The 16,685-nt window shown below is 46.3% G+C and overlaps 1 protein-coding gene across 6 annotated transcripts in view; it reads right to left on the bottom strand.

Moving 5' to 3' along the window:
• Positions 1-14,468: 14,468 nt before the first annotated feature.
• LTBP1 (latent transforming growth factor beta binding protein 1) overlaps positions 14,469-16,685 on the bottom strand; it is a 375,509-nt gene continuing 373,292 nt past the window's right edge. For all 6 annotated transcript variants that reach the window (XM_073338422.2, XM_073338423.2, XM_073338424.2 and 3 more), the window contains one exon: positions 14,469-15,451. In XM_073338422.2, coding sequence (XP_073194523.2) covers positions 15,282-15,451 — 170 coding nt within the window. In that variant the 3' untranslated portion in view covers positions 14,469-15,281. The remainder of the gene's footprint in view (positions 15,452-16,685) is intronic.

Below are 16,685 nucleotides of genomic sequence, written 5' to 3'. Positions count from 1 at the left end.
GGTCTCCCTTGGGGGAGCACCCTGTGACCCTCATATTCCTCATCTGTATATAAAATTATGATATTGCATATAAAGCAGGCCACGTGAGGTATCGGGGAAAAGGTTATGATCGGCTGAAAGTCACTATTCTATCTAATTATATATATCTTTAGTGCATATGAAGTTATGAGATTGTGTTCTATGGTTGTCACTAAAACATGCTGTAAGTTGGGGAATCAGCCAGATATGAGCTCCCCAGAGGCAACAGCAAGGCAAATAACCAACGCCCGGGCGGGGTGTCAAACAACCATCAACAGCCATTGTCCAGCAAGGGAGCTACAATTCAGTGACTCACCTGCATAAGGCCACACGAGGGGAATTGCGCAACCTCGCCTGGGGTCTCAGCAATGCCCACCAGACATGCCTGGACTTGTGTTCTCCAAGCACATGGACTAAGGGTATAAAACAGAACAGAGGGGTCCATGTTTGGCCTTTCTCCTACCCCCACCTATGCTGCAAGCAACAAGGACACTGAGAAGTCTTAAGACTCCAAGAAAGGAGACTGGCCCCGGTTTCAAGGGCTCACTATGTGTACTATGAACTGCAATATTTAGTGGGGTGAGGCTTAATCTAGTTGTTGCCCAGTCTAATAGGGTTGAGAGTTTAGACTGCATGCTTATATTTTATTTTATATTGGTAACCACGCTGACTTTTTGCCTATCACTTAATATCACTTAAAATCTATATTTTGTAGTTAATAAACTTCTTCTAGTGTTTATATTTACCAGTGAGTTTGTCTGAAGTGTGTGGCAAATCTGCTCTGGTTTACAAAGGCTGGTGTATATCCACTTTCCATTGATGAAGTGGTGAACCAATTAATAAATGAAGTGGTGAACCATTCATCTTGAGCAGTGCAAGACAGTATTTTTCTGAGGTACAAGGCTGGGACTTGGGGGGGATTTGGCTGGTTCCTTTCTGTAAGTGATTCATGAGTGGCTCTGGGAGCATTCATGCAATCTAGCTGGGTGTGGGGCTCCACATGCTGTTGTGCTGAGTGATCACAGCGCCTGGAGGGGTTTGCTGCTTGTCACTAGCAAAACATTGTGTGAGACAACCCAGGCTGGAGAGTTAAGGGGGCACAGTGGTCCCATGGTCCCAGGCTGCATCCCGGAGATCCTGTCACACAGTGCATCTGAAATTTTCCAAAGAAAGATGGCAGAAATGTTAACAGACACAAACTGATTTTTTGTTTTCATGGACAATATTCTGATATCTGGATCTTCAGTGGAAGAACACAACAAAATCCTCAGCAAGTACTAAGCCTAATCAGTCAGTCTGGACTGAAGCTAAACAACGAAAAATGGATTTTCCACATTCCCTAAATTAAGTTTTTGGGACAGACAATACACAAAGATGGAATCAGTCCTAGCCCTGAAAAAGTAAAAGCATTTTCAGAGTTCAGTGCATCAACTAATGTACTAGAACTGAGGTGTATACTGGGGATGGTAAATTATGGTGGTCGATACCTAATAAGATCTTTCTACAGTGACAAAACCATTGGATGAATGGTTAAAATCCAACACATTGTGGCTATGGGGACAAAATCAATGGCTTTCAAAAAAGCAAAAGAAATGATCTCAACAGCTCCAGTTCTCAAGTACTACGATGTGAACAAACCCACAATGGTCAGTGCAGATGCAAGCAGCTATGGCCCTGGTGGTGCATTGTTGCAACAACATGGCTCTGAGAGGAAGCCAGTTGTATTTTGCTGCTGCACACTTACAGAAGCAGTAAAATGATATGCACATATTGAAAAGGAGTGCCAGGCAAGCATATGAGCATGTAAGAGCTTTAACAGCTATCTATGTGGATTGGATTCATTACACTGATAAAAGACCATAAACCACCTGTAACCCTCATCAGTGGAAAAAACCTGGATCAAGCACCACTGAAATGCCAACATCTATTGATAAGGTTAATGTTGTTTAACCACATTGTTAAATATGTTCCTGGGAAAAATCTGGTAGTAGCAGACACTCTGTCACAGAGGCCAGCATCGCACTCCACTACCTGTGAGCTCAAAGATGACATAAAGGTATATGTAGATGCATAGGCGCCAACGTCCACTGTTCCTGGTGGGTGCTAGACCCCGCCCTTGGCCACACCCCTGCACCACCCTTGCCCTGCCCCCATTCCACCCCCGCCTCTTCTCTGCCTCCTCCCCTGAGCGCGCTGAGTCCCCACTTCTCCCCTCCCCCCCGGAAAGTCCTAAGCACTGCCAAACAGTGGGCACCGCTGGGAGGTAGGTGGAGGAGTGGGGATGCGACGGACTCTGGGGAGGAGGTGGGGTGGCAGGGAGTGGAGCATGGCTGCTGGTGGGTGCAGAGCATCCACTAATTTTTCCCCGTGGGTGCTCCAGCACCAGAGCACCCACAGAGTCGGCACCTATGTGTAAATGCTATGGACACATATAGATCAAGGTTAGAAAACAGATGACACCAGCTACAAAAATCAACCTCAATAGACATAGAACTTCCTGCAATTGCAAGTTACATTAGAGGCAGTATCTAAAGGACACTAAGGAAGTGACAAGAGACTACTTTGAGGTGCATGGACAATTAACAGAGTCAAATGGAGTCATGATTAAAGGCATGATAATTCCACACAAAATGAGAGGAGAAATCATAAACCACATCAATGAAGGATGTCAAGGATTAACTATATGCCATGAATGGGCCAACCAGTCAATGTGGTGGCCAGGTATCAGCAAGGACATACAGAATAAAGTATCTGCATCTGAACATTGCAGAACTAACAAACCAACACAACACTAAGAACTTTTAATAACAACACCTCAAGACAGAACTTGGAAGAAACAAGCTGCAGATTTATGCGAATTCAGAGGACATCACCACCGAGTAGTCATGGACTGTTTTCCCAGGTACATAGAAATAATGTACTTGGACAACATATATTGCAGAGTTATCAAGAAACTGAAGTGCACTTTTGCTTATGAACATTTTTACAACAGACATCATTCAGTTAGAGAACTGCCAGGTCTAGAACCTGGTGACTATGTTCACGTCATGTTGGATGGAGAAAAAGGATGGACAATTCCAGCTGTTGTAAAGAAAAAGAATTCAGTTCCCAGATGGTATGATTTCAAGACTGACAGTGTGGAGATCAACAGAAATTGTCAACCTCTACAGTTTGTTCCTCAAACAGAACAATCAACAGAGCAAACTACAGATGGCAGATGCAAAACAAGAAGAAGCCGAAACTATTCAAAACCAACCACAGCCAGTCATTGCCACTAACGGACAGCCAAATTACCAAGTTTGTTATGCATTTGGGTCAAATAATTAGAAAATCAGAACAATTCAGAGACAATTATCAGACTGATTTGTACTGAACCTCAAAGTCAGCATGATCATGTTAATATTGTAAATGATAGGAATGTAAAAGAGGAAGATGCACTGGAATGACAAACTGTTCTGCCACTAGATGGCACTTTATGTAAAATTCCTTTTTTAATGAACCTCAGCCATACCTGGCAGAGCATTGGAGCAACTTATAATGAAGACATCTGGTATGTATAAGCAAGGTCTGTAGCTAGTCCATAGCTGGTACAGAAGATGATGACACTTGGAGACTGATTCTGATCTCATGCTGGTTTTACAACAGTGTAACATTATTGACTCCAGTACACTTAGTTCTGATTTACATCAGTATTACTCAGAGTCAGGCCCTTGGTGTTTATCCTATTTTGTGGTGCTATGATAAAACTGGGTTAACTGAAGGTCATTTTAAAAAAGTTTTAAAATGTACCACATCTAAAAATTCAGCTTGACTTTATTTCTGCCTTCTTGGCCCTTGATCACAGTACATTTTAATTCACATTTCAGATGATGGTCACCAGGGGACTTAGAAGGGATTGGGTGAGGTAAGCATTTCTGCAACACATTCTTGAAAAATTGCTCATTTAAACTTATTCTGTGGTAGGTCTGAGAATTTTGCTTAGCGTCTGACATTATTTTTATATTTATTACTTGGCACTTTGAGTTACTGGACTCGCTAAGCCGTGGCGCATTAAGAAGCTAAAATAGTTATTTAATTGATACCAAATTCAACCCTGGTGTAAGCCCATTGAAGCCAAAGGTAAATGTGACCCCATAAATATAGTTGACTGGAAAGGATGAGGAGAAAGCAGATTTATAGCGAGACAAGAGGATTGGAATGGTGAAATTGAAAGTACAGGGAAATTGAAAGTTTGAGGGGCCTATGTGGATAACAAAGGATTTGGAGGTGAGGGAGGGGTTTGCTGGGGAAGAGTCGAGAGAGGAATCATCTGAAGTGGAGCACAGAAGGGGACCTGAAATGCGACCTGAGGCTGAATTATTGTCTGGATCAAAGAAGTGACTCCAATGAGAGGGGAAAGCATGATTTCACCTGGAGCGCCTCATAGGGAAGGGAGAGGGGGCAGAGAGCCAGCAAGAAGCTAGAACCCAAGTGATTTTCACATGCTGCTGAAAAACAAGTCAGCAGCAGGTACAAATACAAGTGTTGGCTTTAGATTAGCTGAAATGAGCACATTGTATTCAATTGCTTTTTGTTTCTGCTCTGTGATCTGTTGCTAGTTGGGCGGACCACCTAAGGTTTGAGAGTAAGTGTAAGTAAGGAAGAGGAAATGAGCCAGAATGGAGGGTGAAATCCTGGCTCCATGAAAGTCAGTGGCAAAACTCCCATTGACTTCACTGGGGCTGGGATTTCACCTGGAGTGTATCATTTTTAGAGCTATTAACAACATCAGAAGTACATGAGAGCAATACAATAGTGTGGAGAACTGGAATGTAGCCAATGGCTCTGAATCAGGAGAATTTGTAGCAAAACTGGAGCCACCTTGCAAAGCTATTCAGTGGGCCTCCAGTTGCCAGGTCCAAGAATTGATAAACAACCTTGCCCACTGTCCCAAATTCCTCTGTGCCACCACCTGGGGTTCAATGCAGGCAGGCAGGAGCATAGGACAAAGCCCGGACCCACAAAGGGAATTAGGCATTGCAGTGCTCAGGTTGTGTAGAAAATCACATGAACAACACTGTGACCAACAAAGCCTGAGTTAGACACCTGGTGTCTCCTCATTGTGATGGTACCAGTGCCCGCCTTATAGCTTTTAGCCCAGCACTCACTGGGATGTGGGAGACCTAGGTTCAGTTCCTCCCTTTGCCTGAGGGGGAAGATGGGATTTGAACAGCGTTCTCCCACAGCTCTCAGGAGTGGGCTACAACCAGGGAGCTATGGGATATTCTGATGTGAAGCTCCCTCAGTCTCTTCTGTTGAAGCTGCTACACTGTGTATAAATACTTAGAGTCATTGTGCCAGAGAGAGAAAGAGGGTGAGGCCTGGTCTACATTACAAATTTAGGTTGATGGAAGCCGCCTTATGGTGTACTGTTGGCATTTCAGCGTCATCAGTGGTTATTCTCTGATCTGGAAAGAAAGTCCCTGCTTGCAACTTTCTGAACAGACACATGTTCTTAAAGATGCGCGTGTCATGCGCCTTTCTTGACCATACCACGCTGATGTCAGTGAAACGCCCCATGTGATCCATCAATGCTTTCAGTACAATAAAAACGTATTCCTTTTGGATTATGTACTCTCTGGCAAGGTGGTCTGGTGCCAAGATAGGGATATGCATGCCATCTATCGCTCCCTGCAGTTAGGGAACCCCTTCGCAGCAAAACCACCCATTATGTCCTGCATATTACCCAGAGTCACTATCCTTCTTAGCAGAAGTATTAATGGTCTTGCACACTTGGATCACAACAGCTCCCATGGTAGATTTATCAACTCCAAATTGATTTCCTATTGACCAGTAGCAGGCTGGCATTGCAAGCTTCCACACAGTGATCATCTCTTGCTTCTCCACTGTCAGGGCAGGTCTCATTTTAGCATTGCTGCACTTCAGGGCTGGGGAAAACTCTGCAGAAGTTCCTGGACAGTGGCCTTCTGCATGCAAAAGTTCTGCAGCCACTGCTCAACATCCCATAACTACATAATGGTGTGGTCCCACCAGTCAGTGTTTGTTCTTCAAGTGCTTGTTCATGTCCATTCCAATCAGGTATGTGTGCGCACATGTGCATGGTGTCCAGAAGATTTTTCCCCTAGAAGCATCCTTTGGGCCAGCCTGGGCGCCCCTGGAGTTGTGCCTTTATGGCGCTCAATATAGAGCCCTGCCGACCCACCACCCCTTCAGTTCCTTCTTATCACCAGTGACGGTTGGGTGGAACTTTCTTTAGCCCTTGCTTAGCAAGCGTGTTCTATAGGAACTGTATGTAGTTACCTTAATATCCGTTCTTAGTATTAGAGTTCTTAGTACAGAATTGTTGTGGGTTTCTCCTGCATCCCACCTTCCCTGAGCCGTGGTATGCCACGGTCCCCGGGGTTTAAAAAGTGTGTGGCCTGCGCAACACGCATGCCAAAGAGTGACCCACACTCGTCGTGTTTACAGTGCCGAGGGAAGGGCCACCAAAAGGATCACTGTAAGATCTGCCTTGAGTTCCGCCCTAGAACTCTTAAAGAAAGGGAACAGTGGCTTAAGGTGATCCTCATGGAGGCAGCCCTACGCCCCCACTCCGACCCAGACTCTGGGGATCCGGCCCCTAATGCTTCGTCCTCAACGAGGAGCACCCCGGCACCGTCGTCAAGCTCGAGAGAGGACTCGTCCCGGGACGCTCAGCACTGACACGGCACCTCACAAGGCCCAGCTGAGAACAGGCACCGATCCCATTCGCTGGTGCCTCAGAAGAAAAAGAAGTCAGACAGCCGCTCACCTCCGGCTCAGTCCAGAGAAGTGAGATCCCAGGTGGGCCACAGCTCTGGATCCCCTACCGGGCCGCGTCGACTCCTGCCCAGAAGAGGCAGTTGAGTCTGGGCCCCCCTCAGTTGCTGGACCCTACACAGCAGCTACAGCTTATGGCGCTGTTCTCACCCCCAAGGAAGGAAGAACCTCCACCGCTGGCAGACCCACCCCGCCCCTCAGTGCAGTCAAGAGGGAAGCTGGCTATGATGTCCAGGTGCTCTCCCTCCCCAGCCCACTCGGGCAGAGAGCCTAGCTCCCTGAGCTCTTGATGCTGAAGGCATTGGGGCTTGGCTCCTCAGTGGTTTTCAGTCTTGGAGACCTCGGAGTTAGAGTCCGACTCCTATCGCTCCAGGAGAAGCAGGAGCTGCAGATCGAGGACTGGGTGAGACAGGAGGGAGCCCCAGGCATGGCCTCTGCAGTGGCAGAACCCACCACAGTGGCCCTTCTGAACCCCTGGGCCTTTCACCAAGGACAGGGAGAGAACCAAGGTCACCGCTCTGCAGCGTCTTCTGTGACCTCAACTACCTTGACCTCGCCATCGGCTACGCATCTTCCCTCGGCGCCTGCCCATGCACCAACACCTCTGACAGCGCACCGTCGTCGACTCCTGCACCAGATTTGGCACCGCCCTTGACAGTGTCCTTGGCACCGATGACACGCCCGACTTCCACGCCAGCACCATTGTCAATGTCGACTATGGCACGGGCACTGACGACCCTGGCGCTGATGCCAGCGACAAACCCTCCATCTTCGTCGGCAGAGACGAGAAGATCGGCAACAGCTCCTTTGATGGTTCCTCCCATCGTACTGATGACGGCGCCAACACTGTCGAGCGCACCACTGGCACCAATGCTGCCGCAAGTCTGGGGACCCCCGGGGGCGGATGGCAGGGAGCATCCGCTCCATATAAGCACTTCCTCTTCTTCGTCACCTGATGAAGCATTGGCAGGTACAGCCGTAGTCTCAGCGTTTGAGGACAACAGGGTGCTGCACCAGTTGCTGCGCAGGGCTGCTCAGGGTCTGGGCATTAAGGCCGAGGAGGTAGTCGAGGAGGCTGATCCCATGGTGGACATCCTCACCCCCTCAGGACCTTCCAGTATTGCCCTTCCACTCATTAAAACCATTGTGGACACCACCAAGACCCTGTGGCAGACCCCAGCTTCCTTGCTGCCCACTGCCAAGCGTAACAAGAGGTGTTATTTTGTGACCTCGAGAGGGTTCAAACGTTTATACTCTCACCCACCCCCACTCTCTTGTTGTGGATGCTGCTAACCAGCGTGAGAGACAGAGCTTCCAAGGGCCCTCCCCTAAAAACAGGGAGGCTAAGCATCTAGACCTTGTTGGGAGAAAGGTCTATTCCATAGGGGGTCTGCAGCTCTGTATCGCAACCAACAGGCCGTCGTCAGCAGGTACTCTTATAACACCTGTGCAGCAATGGCCATATTAATGGAGCTCCTCCCATTGGACACCCATTTGAAGGTGTGACCCTTTTTTCTGAAAAGACAGACAAGAGGCTGCACAGCCTGAAAGACTCATGAGCCACCCTCAAGTCGTTGGGCTGCACACTCCCACCACACAGCGGAGACGCTTCCGACTGTAACCTCCTCCGAGATTCCATCAGCAGAATCATCAGGAGAGTTCCCGGAGGAGGAACAGGAGTGGCAGGAGGAGGGAACACCCATCCTCAGGCCAGGGCTCTGGCCAACCCAAGCTGCCCTCTGGCCCTAAACTGGCCTTTTGAAGGTGCAATTGAGGATGGCGCACCAGATCAGAGACTGGATCTACCCTGCCTTACCTTTTCCTGCCGACTATCCCCTTTCTACCATGCATGGTCCCATATCACTTCGGACCACTGGGTGCTCCCCACAGTAGAAAGGGGATACTCCATCCAATTCTGTGCCCTCCCGCTCTTCCATCCCCCTTCCCCGTCCCTCTTCAGGGACCCCTCTCACAAGCAACTCCTCATCCAGGAGGTGCAGTTGCTCTTATCGCTAGGGGCAGTGGAGGAGGTTCCTCTGGAACACAGGGGCGAGGGTTTCTATTCCCGGTATTTCCTTATACCGAAAGCCAAAGGCAGCCTCAGGCCTATCCCGGACTTGCGAGAGCTCAACAAGTTCATAAAGAAACTCACGTTCCGCATGGTTTCCTTGGCCTCCATCGTCCCCTCACTAGATCCAGGAGATGAGTATGCCACCCTTGACTTGAAGGAAGCTTATTTTCACATCACAATCACTCAGCCCCACACGAAGTATCTCAGGTTTGTGGTCAACGGTACCCATTACCAATTTACTGTCCTCCCGTTCAGTCTGTCAGCAGCACCTCGAGTGTTCACCAAGTGCATGGCAGTCATCGCCGCGTTCTTGCAGAGGCACCAGATACAGATGTTTCCATACCTCGACAACTGGCTGAGCAAAGGCTGCTCCAGGACCCAGGTGGAAATTCAGGTCACATTTATCAGAGCTACCTTTGAGAGCCTGGGTCTAGTCCTAAATGAAGCGAAATTGACTCTGTCTCCCATCCAGAGGATAGAGTTCATAGGGGCAGTACTGGACTTGACCCAAGCTAGGGTATACGAGGAAAGATTGAAAAAAATGGGTTTGTTTAGTCTGGAAAAGAGAAGACTGAAGAGGAACATAACAGTCTTCAAGTATGGAAAAGGTTGCTGTAAAGAGGAAGGTGATACTTGTTCTCCTTTACTACTGAGGACAGGAAAAGAAGTAATGGGCTTAAATTGCAGGAAAGGTGGTTTAGGTTAGACATTCGGGAAAACTTCCTATTGTAAGGAAGTGGAACAAATTATTAAGGGAGCTTGTGGAATCTTTGTCATTGAAGGTTTTTAAGATCAGGTTAGACAAACACCTGTCAGAGATGGTCTAGATCAGAGGTCTTCAATCTGTGGGGCAGCCCCTCTGGGGGGGGGGCATGAGTTTAAAAAGTTTGAGTTCCACTGGTCTAGATAATACTTAACCCTGCCTTGCATGCAAGGGACTGGAGTAGATGACCTATCTAGGTCTCTTCCACTCCTGCATTTCTTTGATTACCTGTAGTGAGGTGGAGTGGCCTCCCATGGACCCAGAGGGGGAGGGACCACTGACTGAGCCCTGGTGGGCAGAGCTAGGCTGTGCTCACCCCTCTCACCGGAAGTCAGTGGGCGGGATAGGAAGTATAAAAGGCAGGCCTGGGAGCTCAGTTGTGCTGCAGCTGCCAAAGGAGCCAGGTGTCTCCTGCCTGCTGCCAACCTGGGAGACTGCCCTGGCCCCTGCGAAGCTGAGGACTGGCCAAAGCTGCCGGAGCCACCTGTTGACCAAGCCATGGAGGAGTTGCTGGGACTCCCGCGGGCCTTCTCCCTGACAACCAGAGGACCCCTTACGGATCCAGGTACACCCTGAGGAGGTAGGAAGTAGCCCAGGAAAACTAGACAATAGTCTGGTTAAGAGCTGGCCTGGTACAAGGTCAGTGTGTTGCGGGTGGATCCCCGCTGACCCAGTGGTGGACCACTCTGCCACTGTTAAGGCCATGGACTGGGATGCAGTGGAGTTGGGCGGGCCTGCGTCCCTCTTGCCACCCCATTCCTGTGGTGGCAGTACTCCCGCTCCATAGGCCAGGAGGCCTGCATTATCCTACAGTCCGCCAAGCTAGGACACTAGACTCTGTGAATCCTGCCTGAGACTGTATTTAGGTGCTCTACCCCTGCCTGAGCCCTAAGGACTTCTTGCCTCGCCCTGACTAAGGGCTTGAGCCTCCTGTTTGTTGCTGTGCCCTGGCTGCTGCCCAGAGCCCCAGCCCTGTGTGTTGCCCCGCTTAATTCCCCCACAGTGGGTGACATATAGGGGTGTAGTGAGGCAGAGTGGCCTCCCATGGAACTGGGAGAGGGGAGGTGGGCAATCACCACCAACCCACTACATTACCTATTTAAAATCTTTTAATATTTTTATATATCTTTTTTGCTTCAAGACATTGTCTTTTTTTCAGCTTCTCTTGTAGTCTTTCTTCCCTCCTTTATGTCCATTTTGATTAATTTAATCTTACTTCTCTCTGCACTTGTGCTAAACATCTCTCTTCTTTGTTAAACCTCTCTCTCTCTCTCTCTCTTTCAACTCCTCTGTGCTTTTCTTTTGTCCACACATAACCCCAGAACCGTCATCATCAGTCTGAAGAGAATGATACCCACATAGAGAACTGTGACAGAGTGCTGTTGCTCCAGGACTCCTCCATCCTTCATGCCACTTTCATATATTTTCAACTAGGACAAGAAGGAAGATTTTTCTCCTCTAGCTGATTATCATGAAGGACATGGAGCTTGTGGCCTCTGTTGTAACAGGGACATACTGTAATTATACTACTTCTCCTACTGTATGTAAGGGAGCAGTATGACTGCTCAGAGCTCCGGTACAAAACTGCAGAAAAACCTGAGTGTCTCTGGATCAAGTTTAGAAGTGTGAGCAACGAGAGTGATGTAGTGGTGGGAGTCTGCTATAGACCACCGGACCAGGGGGATGAGGCTTTCTTCCGGCAACTCGCAGAAGCTACTGGATCGCATGCCCTGGTTCTCATGGGTGACTTTAATCTTCCTGATATCTGCTGGGAGAGCAATACAGTGGTGCATAGAAAATCCAGGAAGTTTTTGGAAAGCGTAGGGGACAATTTCCTGGTGCAAGTGCTAGAGGAGCCAACTGGGGGGGGGGGAGCTTTTCTTGACCAGCTGCTCACAAACAGGGAAGAATTAGTGGGGGAAGCAAAAGTGGACGGGAATCTGGGAGGCAGTGACCATGAGTTGGTTGAGTTCAGGATCCTGACACAGGGAAGAAAGGTAAGCAGCAGGATACGGACCCTGGACTTCAGGAAAGCAGACTTCGACTCCCTCAGGGAACGGATGGGTAGGATCCCCTGGGGGACTAACATGAAGGGGAAAGGAGTCCAGGAGAGCTGGCTGTATTTCAAGGAATCCCTGTTGAGGTTACAGGGACAGACCATCCCGATGAGTCGAAAGAATAGTAAATATGGCAGGCGACCAGCTTGGCTTAATGGTGAAATCCTAGCAGATCTTAAACATAAAAAAGAAGCTCACAAGAAGTGGAAGACTGGACAAATGACCAGGGAGGAGCATAAAAATATTGCTCCGGCATGTAGGAATGAAATCAGGAGGGCCAAATCGCACCTGGAGCTGCAGCTAGCAAGAGATGTCAAGAGTAACAAGAAGGGTTTCTTCAGGTATGTTGGCAACAAGAAGAAAGCCAAGGAAAGTGTGGGCCCCTTACTGAATGAGGGAGGCAACCTAGTGACAGAGGATGTGGAAAAAGCTAATGTGCTCAATGCTTTTTTTTCCTCTGTCTTCACTAACAAGGACAGCTCCCAGACTGCTGCGCTGGGCATCACAACATGGGGAGTAGATGGCCAGCCCTCTGTGGAGAAAGAGGTGGTTAGGGACTATTTAGAAAAGCTGGACGTGTGCAAATCCATGGGTCTGGACGAGTTGCATCCGAGAGTGCTAAAGGAATTGGCGGCTGTGATTGCAGAGCCATTGACCATTATCTTTGAAAACTCGTGGCGAACGGGGGAGGTCCCAGATGACTGGAAAAAGGCTAATGTAGTGCCAATCTTTAAAAAAGGGAAGAAGGAGGATCCTGGGAACTACAGGCCAGTCAGCCTCACCTCAGTCCCCGGAAAAATCATGGAGCAGGTCCTCAAGGAATCAATCCTGAAGCACTTACATGAGAGGAAAGTGATCAGGAACAGTCAGCATGGATTTACCAAGGGAAGGTCATGCCTGACTAATCTAATCGCCTTCTATGATGAGATTACTGGTTCTGTGGATGAAGGGAAAGCAGTGGATGTACTGTTTCTTGACTTTAGCAAAGCTTTTGACACGGTCTCCCACAGTATTCTTGTCAGCAAGTTAAAGAAGCACGGGCTGGATGAATGCACTATAAGATGGGTAGAAAGTTGGCTAGATTGTCGTGCTCAACGGGTAGTGATCAATGGCTCCATTTCTAGTTGGCAGCCGGTGTCAAGTGGAGTGCCCCAGGGGTCGGTCCTGGGGCCGGTTTTGTTCAATATCTTCATAAATGATCTGGAGGATGGTGTGGATTGCACTCTCAGCAAATTTGCGGATGATACTAAACTGGGAGGAGTGGTTGATACGCTGGAGGGCAGGGATAGGATACAGAGGGACCTAGACAAATTGGAGGATTGGGCCAAAAGAAATCTGATGAGGTTCAATAAGGATAAATGCGGGGTCCTGCACTTAGGACGGAAGAACTCAATGCACAGCTACAGACTAGGGACCGAATGGCCAGGCAGCAGTTCTGTGGAAAAGGACTTGGGGTGACAGTGGACGAGAAGCTGGATATGAGTCAGCAGTGTGCCCTTGTTGCCAAGAAGGCCAATGGCATTTTGGGATGTATAAGTAGGGGCATAGCGAGCAGATCGAGGGACGTGATCGTTCCCCTCTATTCGACATTGGTGAGGCCTCATCTGGAGTATTGTGTCCAGTTTTGGGCCCCACACTACAAGAAGGAAGTGGATAAATTGGAGAGAGTCCAGCGAAGGGCAACAAAATGATTAGGGGTCTGGAACACATGACTTATGAGGAGAGGCTGAGGGAACTGGGATTGTTTAGTCTGCAGAAGAGAAGAATGAGAGGGGATTTGATAGCTGCTTTCAGCTACCTGAGAGGTGGTTCCAGAGAGGATGGTTCTAGACTATTCTCAGTGGTAGAAGAGGACAGGACAAGGAGTAATGGTCTCAAGTTGCAGTGGGGGAGGTTTAGGTTGGATATTAGGAAAAACTTCTTCACTAGGAGGGTGGTGAAACACTGGAATGCGTTACCTAGGGAGGTGGTAGAATCTCCTTCCTTAGAAGTTTTTAAGGTCAGGCTTGACAAAGCTCTGGCTGGGATGATTTAATTGGGGATTGGTCCTGCTTTGAGCAGGGGGTGGGACTAGATGACCTCCTGAGGTCCCTTCCAACCCTGATATTCTATGATTCTCCGGATAGGTCCCTTCTACCACCATAGTCCACTTGGGTCTAGACTGTACCACCATTACTCATTATCAGCTCTTAGTTGTGCCAATAGTCTCATTGACTTCAGTGGCAGTTGCTTTTGAAAATCAAGCCTCTTACATAGGTGCTTAACTAAGGATTTAGTGGGGATATTTTCCAAAGTGCCCAAGGGAGCTAGAAACACAAAACCAATAAAAAGTCAACTTTCAAGTCAGCCTAATTCCCTTAGTTGTGTTTGAAAATCTCCCTGTAGGAGTCTAACTTTAGTCACCCTCCAAAAGACTCATAGACTTTAAGGTCAGAAGGGACCATAGTGATCACCTAGTCTGACCTCCTTCAATGAAAGTCTTGGCCTTGATAAAGCAATATGAGAGAAGAAAAAAATGTGATGAATCCTTAAAACTACATTAGTGTAAAATAAATCCAGTAGTGTATGAGAATATTGGTTAGTGAGATATACAGCGGTACCCTAATTTTGTTAACTCCATTGTAAAACATGAAAAAACAAATGCCAATAAAAATCACTACATCCATGAAAGAAATAAGATAATCTACAATTAATAAACAGCTTCTTTTCTAAAAAAAGAAAAAGGAAAAAAGTGATTTTATTGAGTTATAATATACAGCTTTAATATGTTAGGATAATCATACAAGATCTCTTTTGTGTTCAATTTACATATTACAATACAGACATGAGCTCAAATCTTTTGTTTTAATGTACAAAAGGAATCCAATGGTTGTCCATTAGCAGCTTTGAAACTTGGCAAGAAAGGTTCTAAGGATTTTAAGTGCAGTATAAGACCATGTAGAATACAAAATGAGTACAGAGGACTTTTCTCCAAAGTGTATAAACATTTGAGAACAAACAGTGCCTGCTCCACAGGGCAGACAACTGGCAATTAAAAAAGTCAGTGACCAATGTTCCAGTCCAGAAAAGAACTGGAGGAGCATTACCCTGTGTTACAATTTTTATAAAATGGCCTTAAAAATCTGTATAAAAGAATTTGCACTGTTCAGAAAAAAGTTTTGAAGAGAAACGGTAGGAAAGGAACTGCACAATCAAAAAATGAAAAAAGTAATAAAATATTTTCACTGCTATTTAAATGCCAATTAAATCAAGCAATAGTAAAAACAAAAACAACCACCCCCTCTTCTGTTTAAAATAACAGCACTGTTTTGCCCAATTCCAATGAGTTGTACTTATGAACACACTATATACTTGATTTTCTTCCATATAGAGAAATGTGTCCATTTGGTCTGTCATTTCAGTGAAGCTGATGAATATCAACCCATCACATTTCACCTTCAAGAAAACACATTTTAATGCTGTTTTCCATATAGTCATCACTAAATTAGGTGCATCCTCAGCTCAAGTTAAATACATTTCTTCCTTTTCTTTATACAGTGCAGAGTATATGGGCTTAGGTTATGTAGATTCTTCTCTACTCCAGTTCACTGTCTATTTCTGAGTTCAGTGGTGTGCAGTAGTTTGGCTTGTCTGAAGGTACATAGCCTGGCAGACACAAACACTTGTACGAACCCTCTGTGTTAATGCACTTGGCGTTCTTGCAGAGAGACATCCTACTGTTCAATTCATTGCATTCGTTCACATCTGCAAAAACAGATACACCAGAACATGTAGATAAAACTACAATATAACTAAACATGTCAATGTAGCCATTTTCCTCCACAAAGACTATTTCCCCCGGATGCATTGAATTAACTTCTATCATCCATCAATGGTAGAACATGTATGAAAAAGTGAAAAATTGTATTAACTTCAGATTAGGCAGAACTATATTAGGGAGGGTCAAAAGCTTTTTAATGAATACACATTTAATGGAAAAGAAAACAGCGGAGTGGATATTATAGGGAATCAGTAATGGTTTAAAGAGTCATTCACTGCTAGATCACTAGTTTGAATTCAGTCCAGGCTGTTAACAAACAATTATTATTAATACTCACTTCTAAATAGGTTTGGCAGAGTTTAATTTTTATTCTTTTCTAATTTCAGCAGCTAATAATATTTATTTTAAGCTTTTTTTCTATTTTTATCTATATACATTTTCACATGTGCACAAAATTATGGATTTTAAACATTTCCATTTTTATCTGTGAATTTTTGCAGTCAGAGGAAATTTTTTTGGGTGGGGTCAGACATTTAATGACAGTAGACACAGATTCAAAAAATTAAAGTTTTATAACTGTTAAAACACTAATTGTCAACATTGCATGTCAAAATATAAAAAAATAAATATCCTTCAGTCAAACTCTAATAAGTTCCGAAGCAGCATTTTTCTTACTTTGCCTATCTATAAATTTTGATTATTATCGAAGGACATTTTTTTGTTGTTGTCAATTTGCATGTGCATGATGAAATTGACATTGACCAACAAAAATGAGGAGGTTCTTTGAGGTGTGGTCCTGATCTGTATTCTCCTATGGATTATGCACATGAACCATATGCCCGAAGTCAGAGAATTTGAAAGTAATGTCCATTGGTCCATGCATGTGCCTGACTTGCTTTATGTTTCTGTCTGAGGCAATAAAGAGCAGGGCGGACTGACTGCATCTCCAGTTCCTTCTCCAATGTGAATTTGACAGATCTGAAGCAGAGGGGAAAGAAGGCGGGAAGTGGAATACAGATAGACCACACATCTCAAAGAACTTCAAGTTACAGGTAAGTAACTTCCTCCTCGTCTTTGAGTCATGATCCCTATTGTATTCCACTGTGGGTGATTGACAAGTAATACCTGATTTAGAGGAGGGTGCAAGGAGGACAATGGAAGGATCATGTGGAGAACTGCCATGCCAAAGGAGGCATTCGCCACTGAGTCCTGCACCAA

This window comes from Lepidochelys kempii, chromosome 3 (assembly GCF_965140285.1).
Source record: "Lepidochelys kempii isolate rLepKem1 chromosome 3, rLepKem1.hap1, whole genome shotgun sequence".
In the NCBI taxonomy this organism is placed as follows: domain Eukaryota; kingdom Metazoa; phylum Chordata; order Testudines; family Cheloniidae; genus Lepidochelys; species Lepidochelys kempii.
Note: the sequence above shows the minus strand (reverse complement) of the source record. Positions and strands in the feature narration are given on the sequence as shown.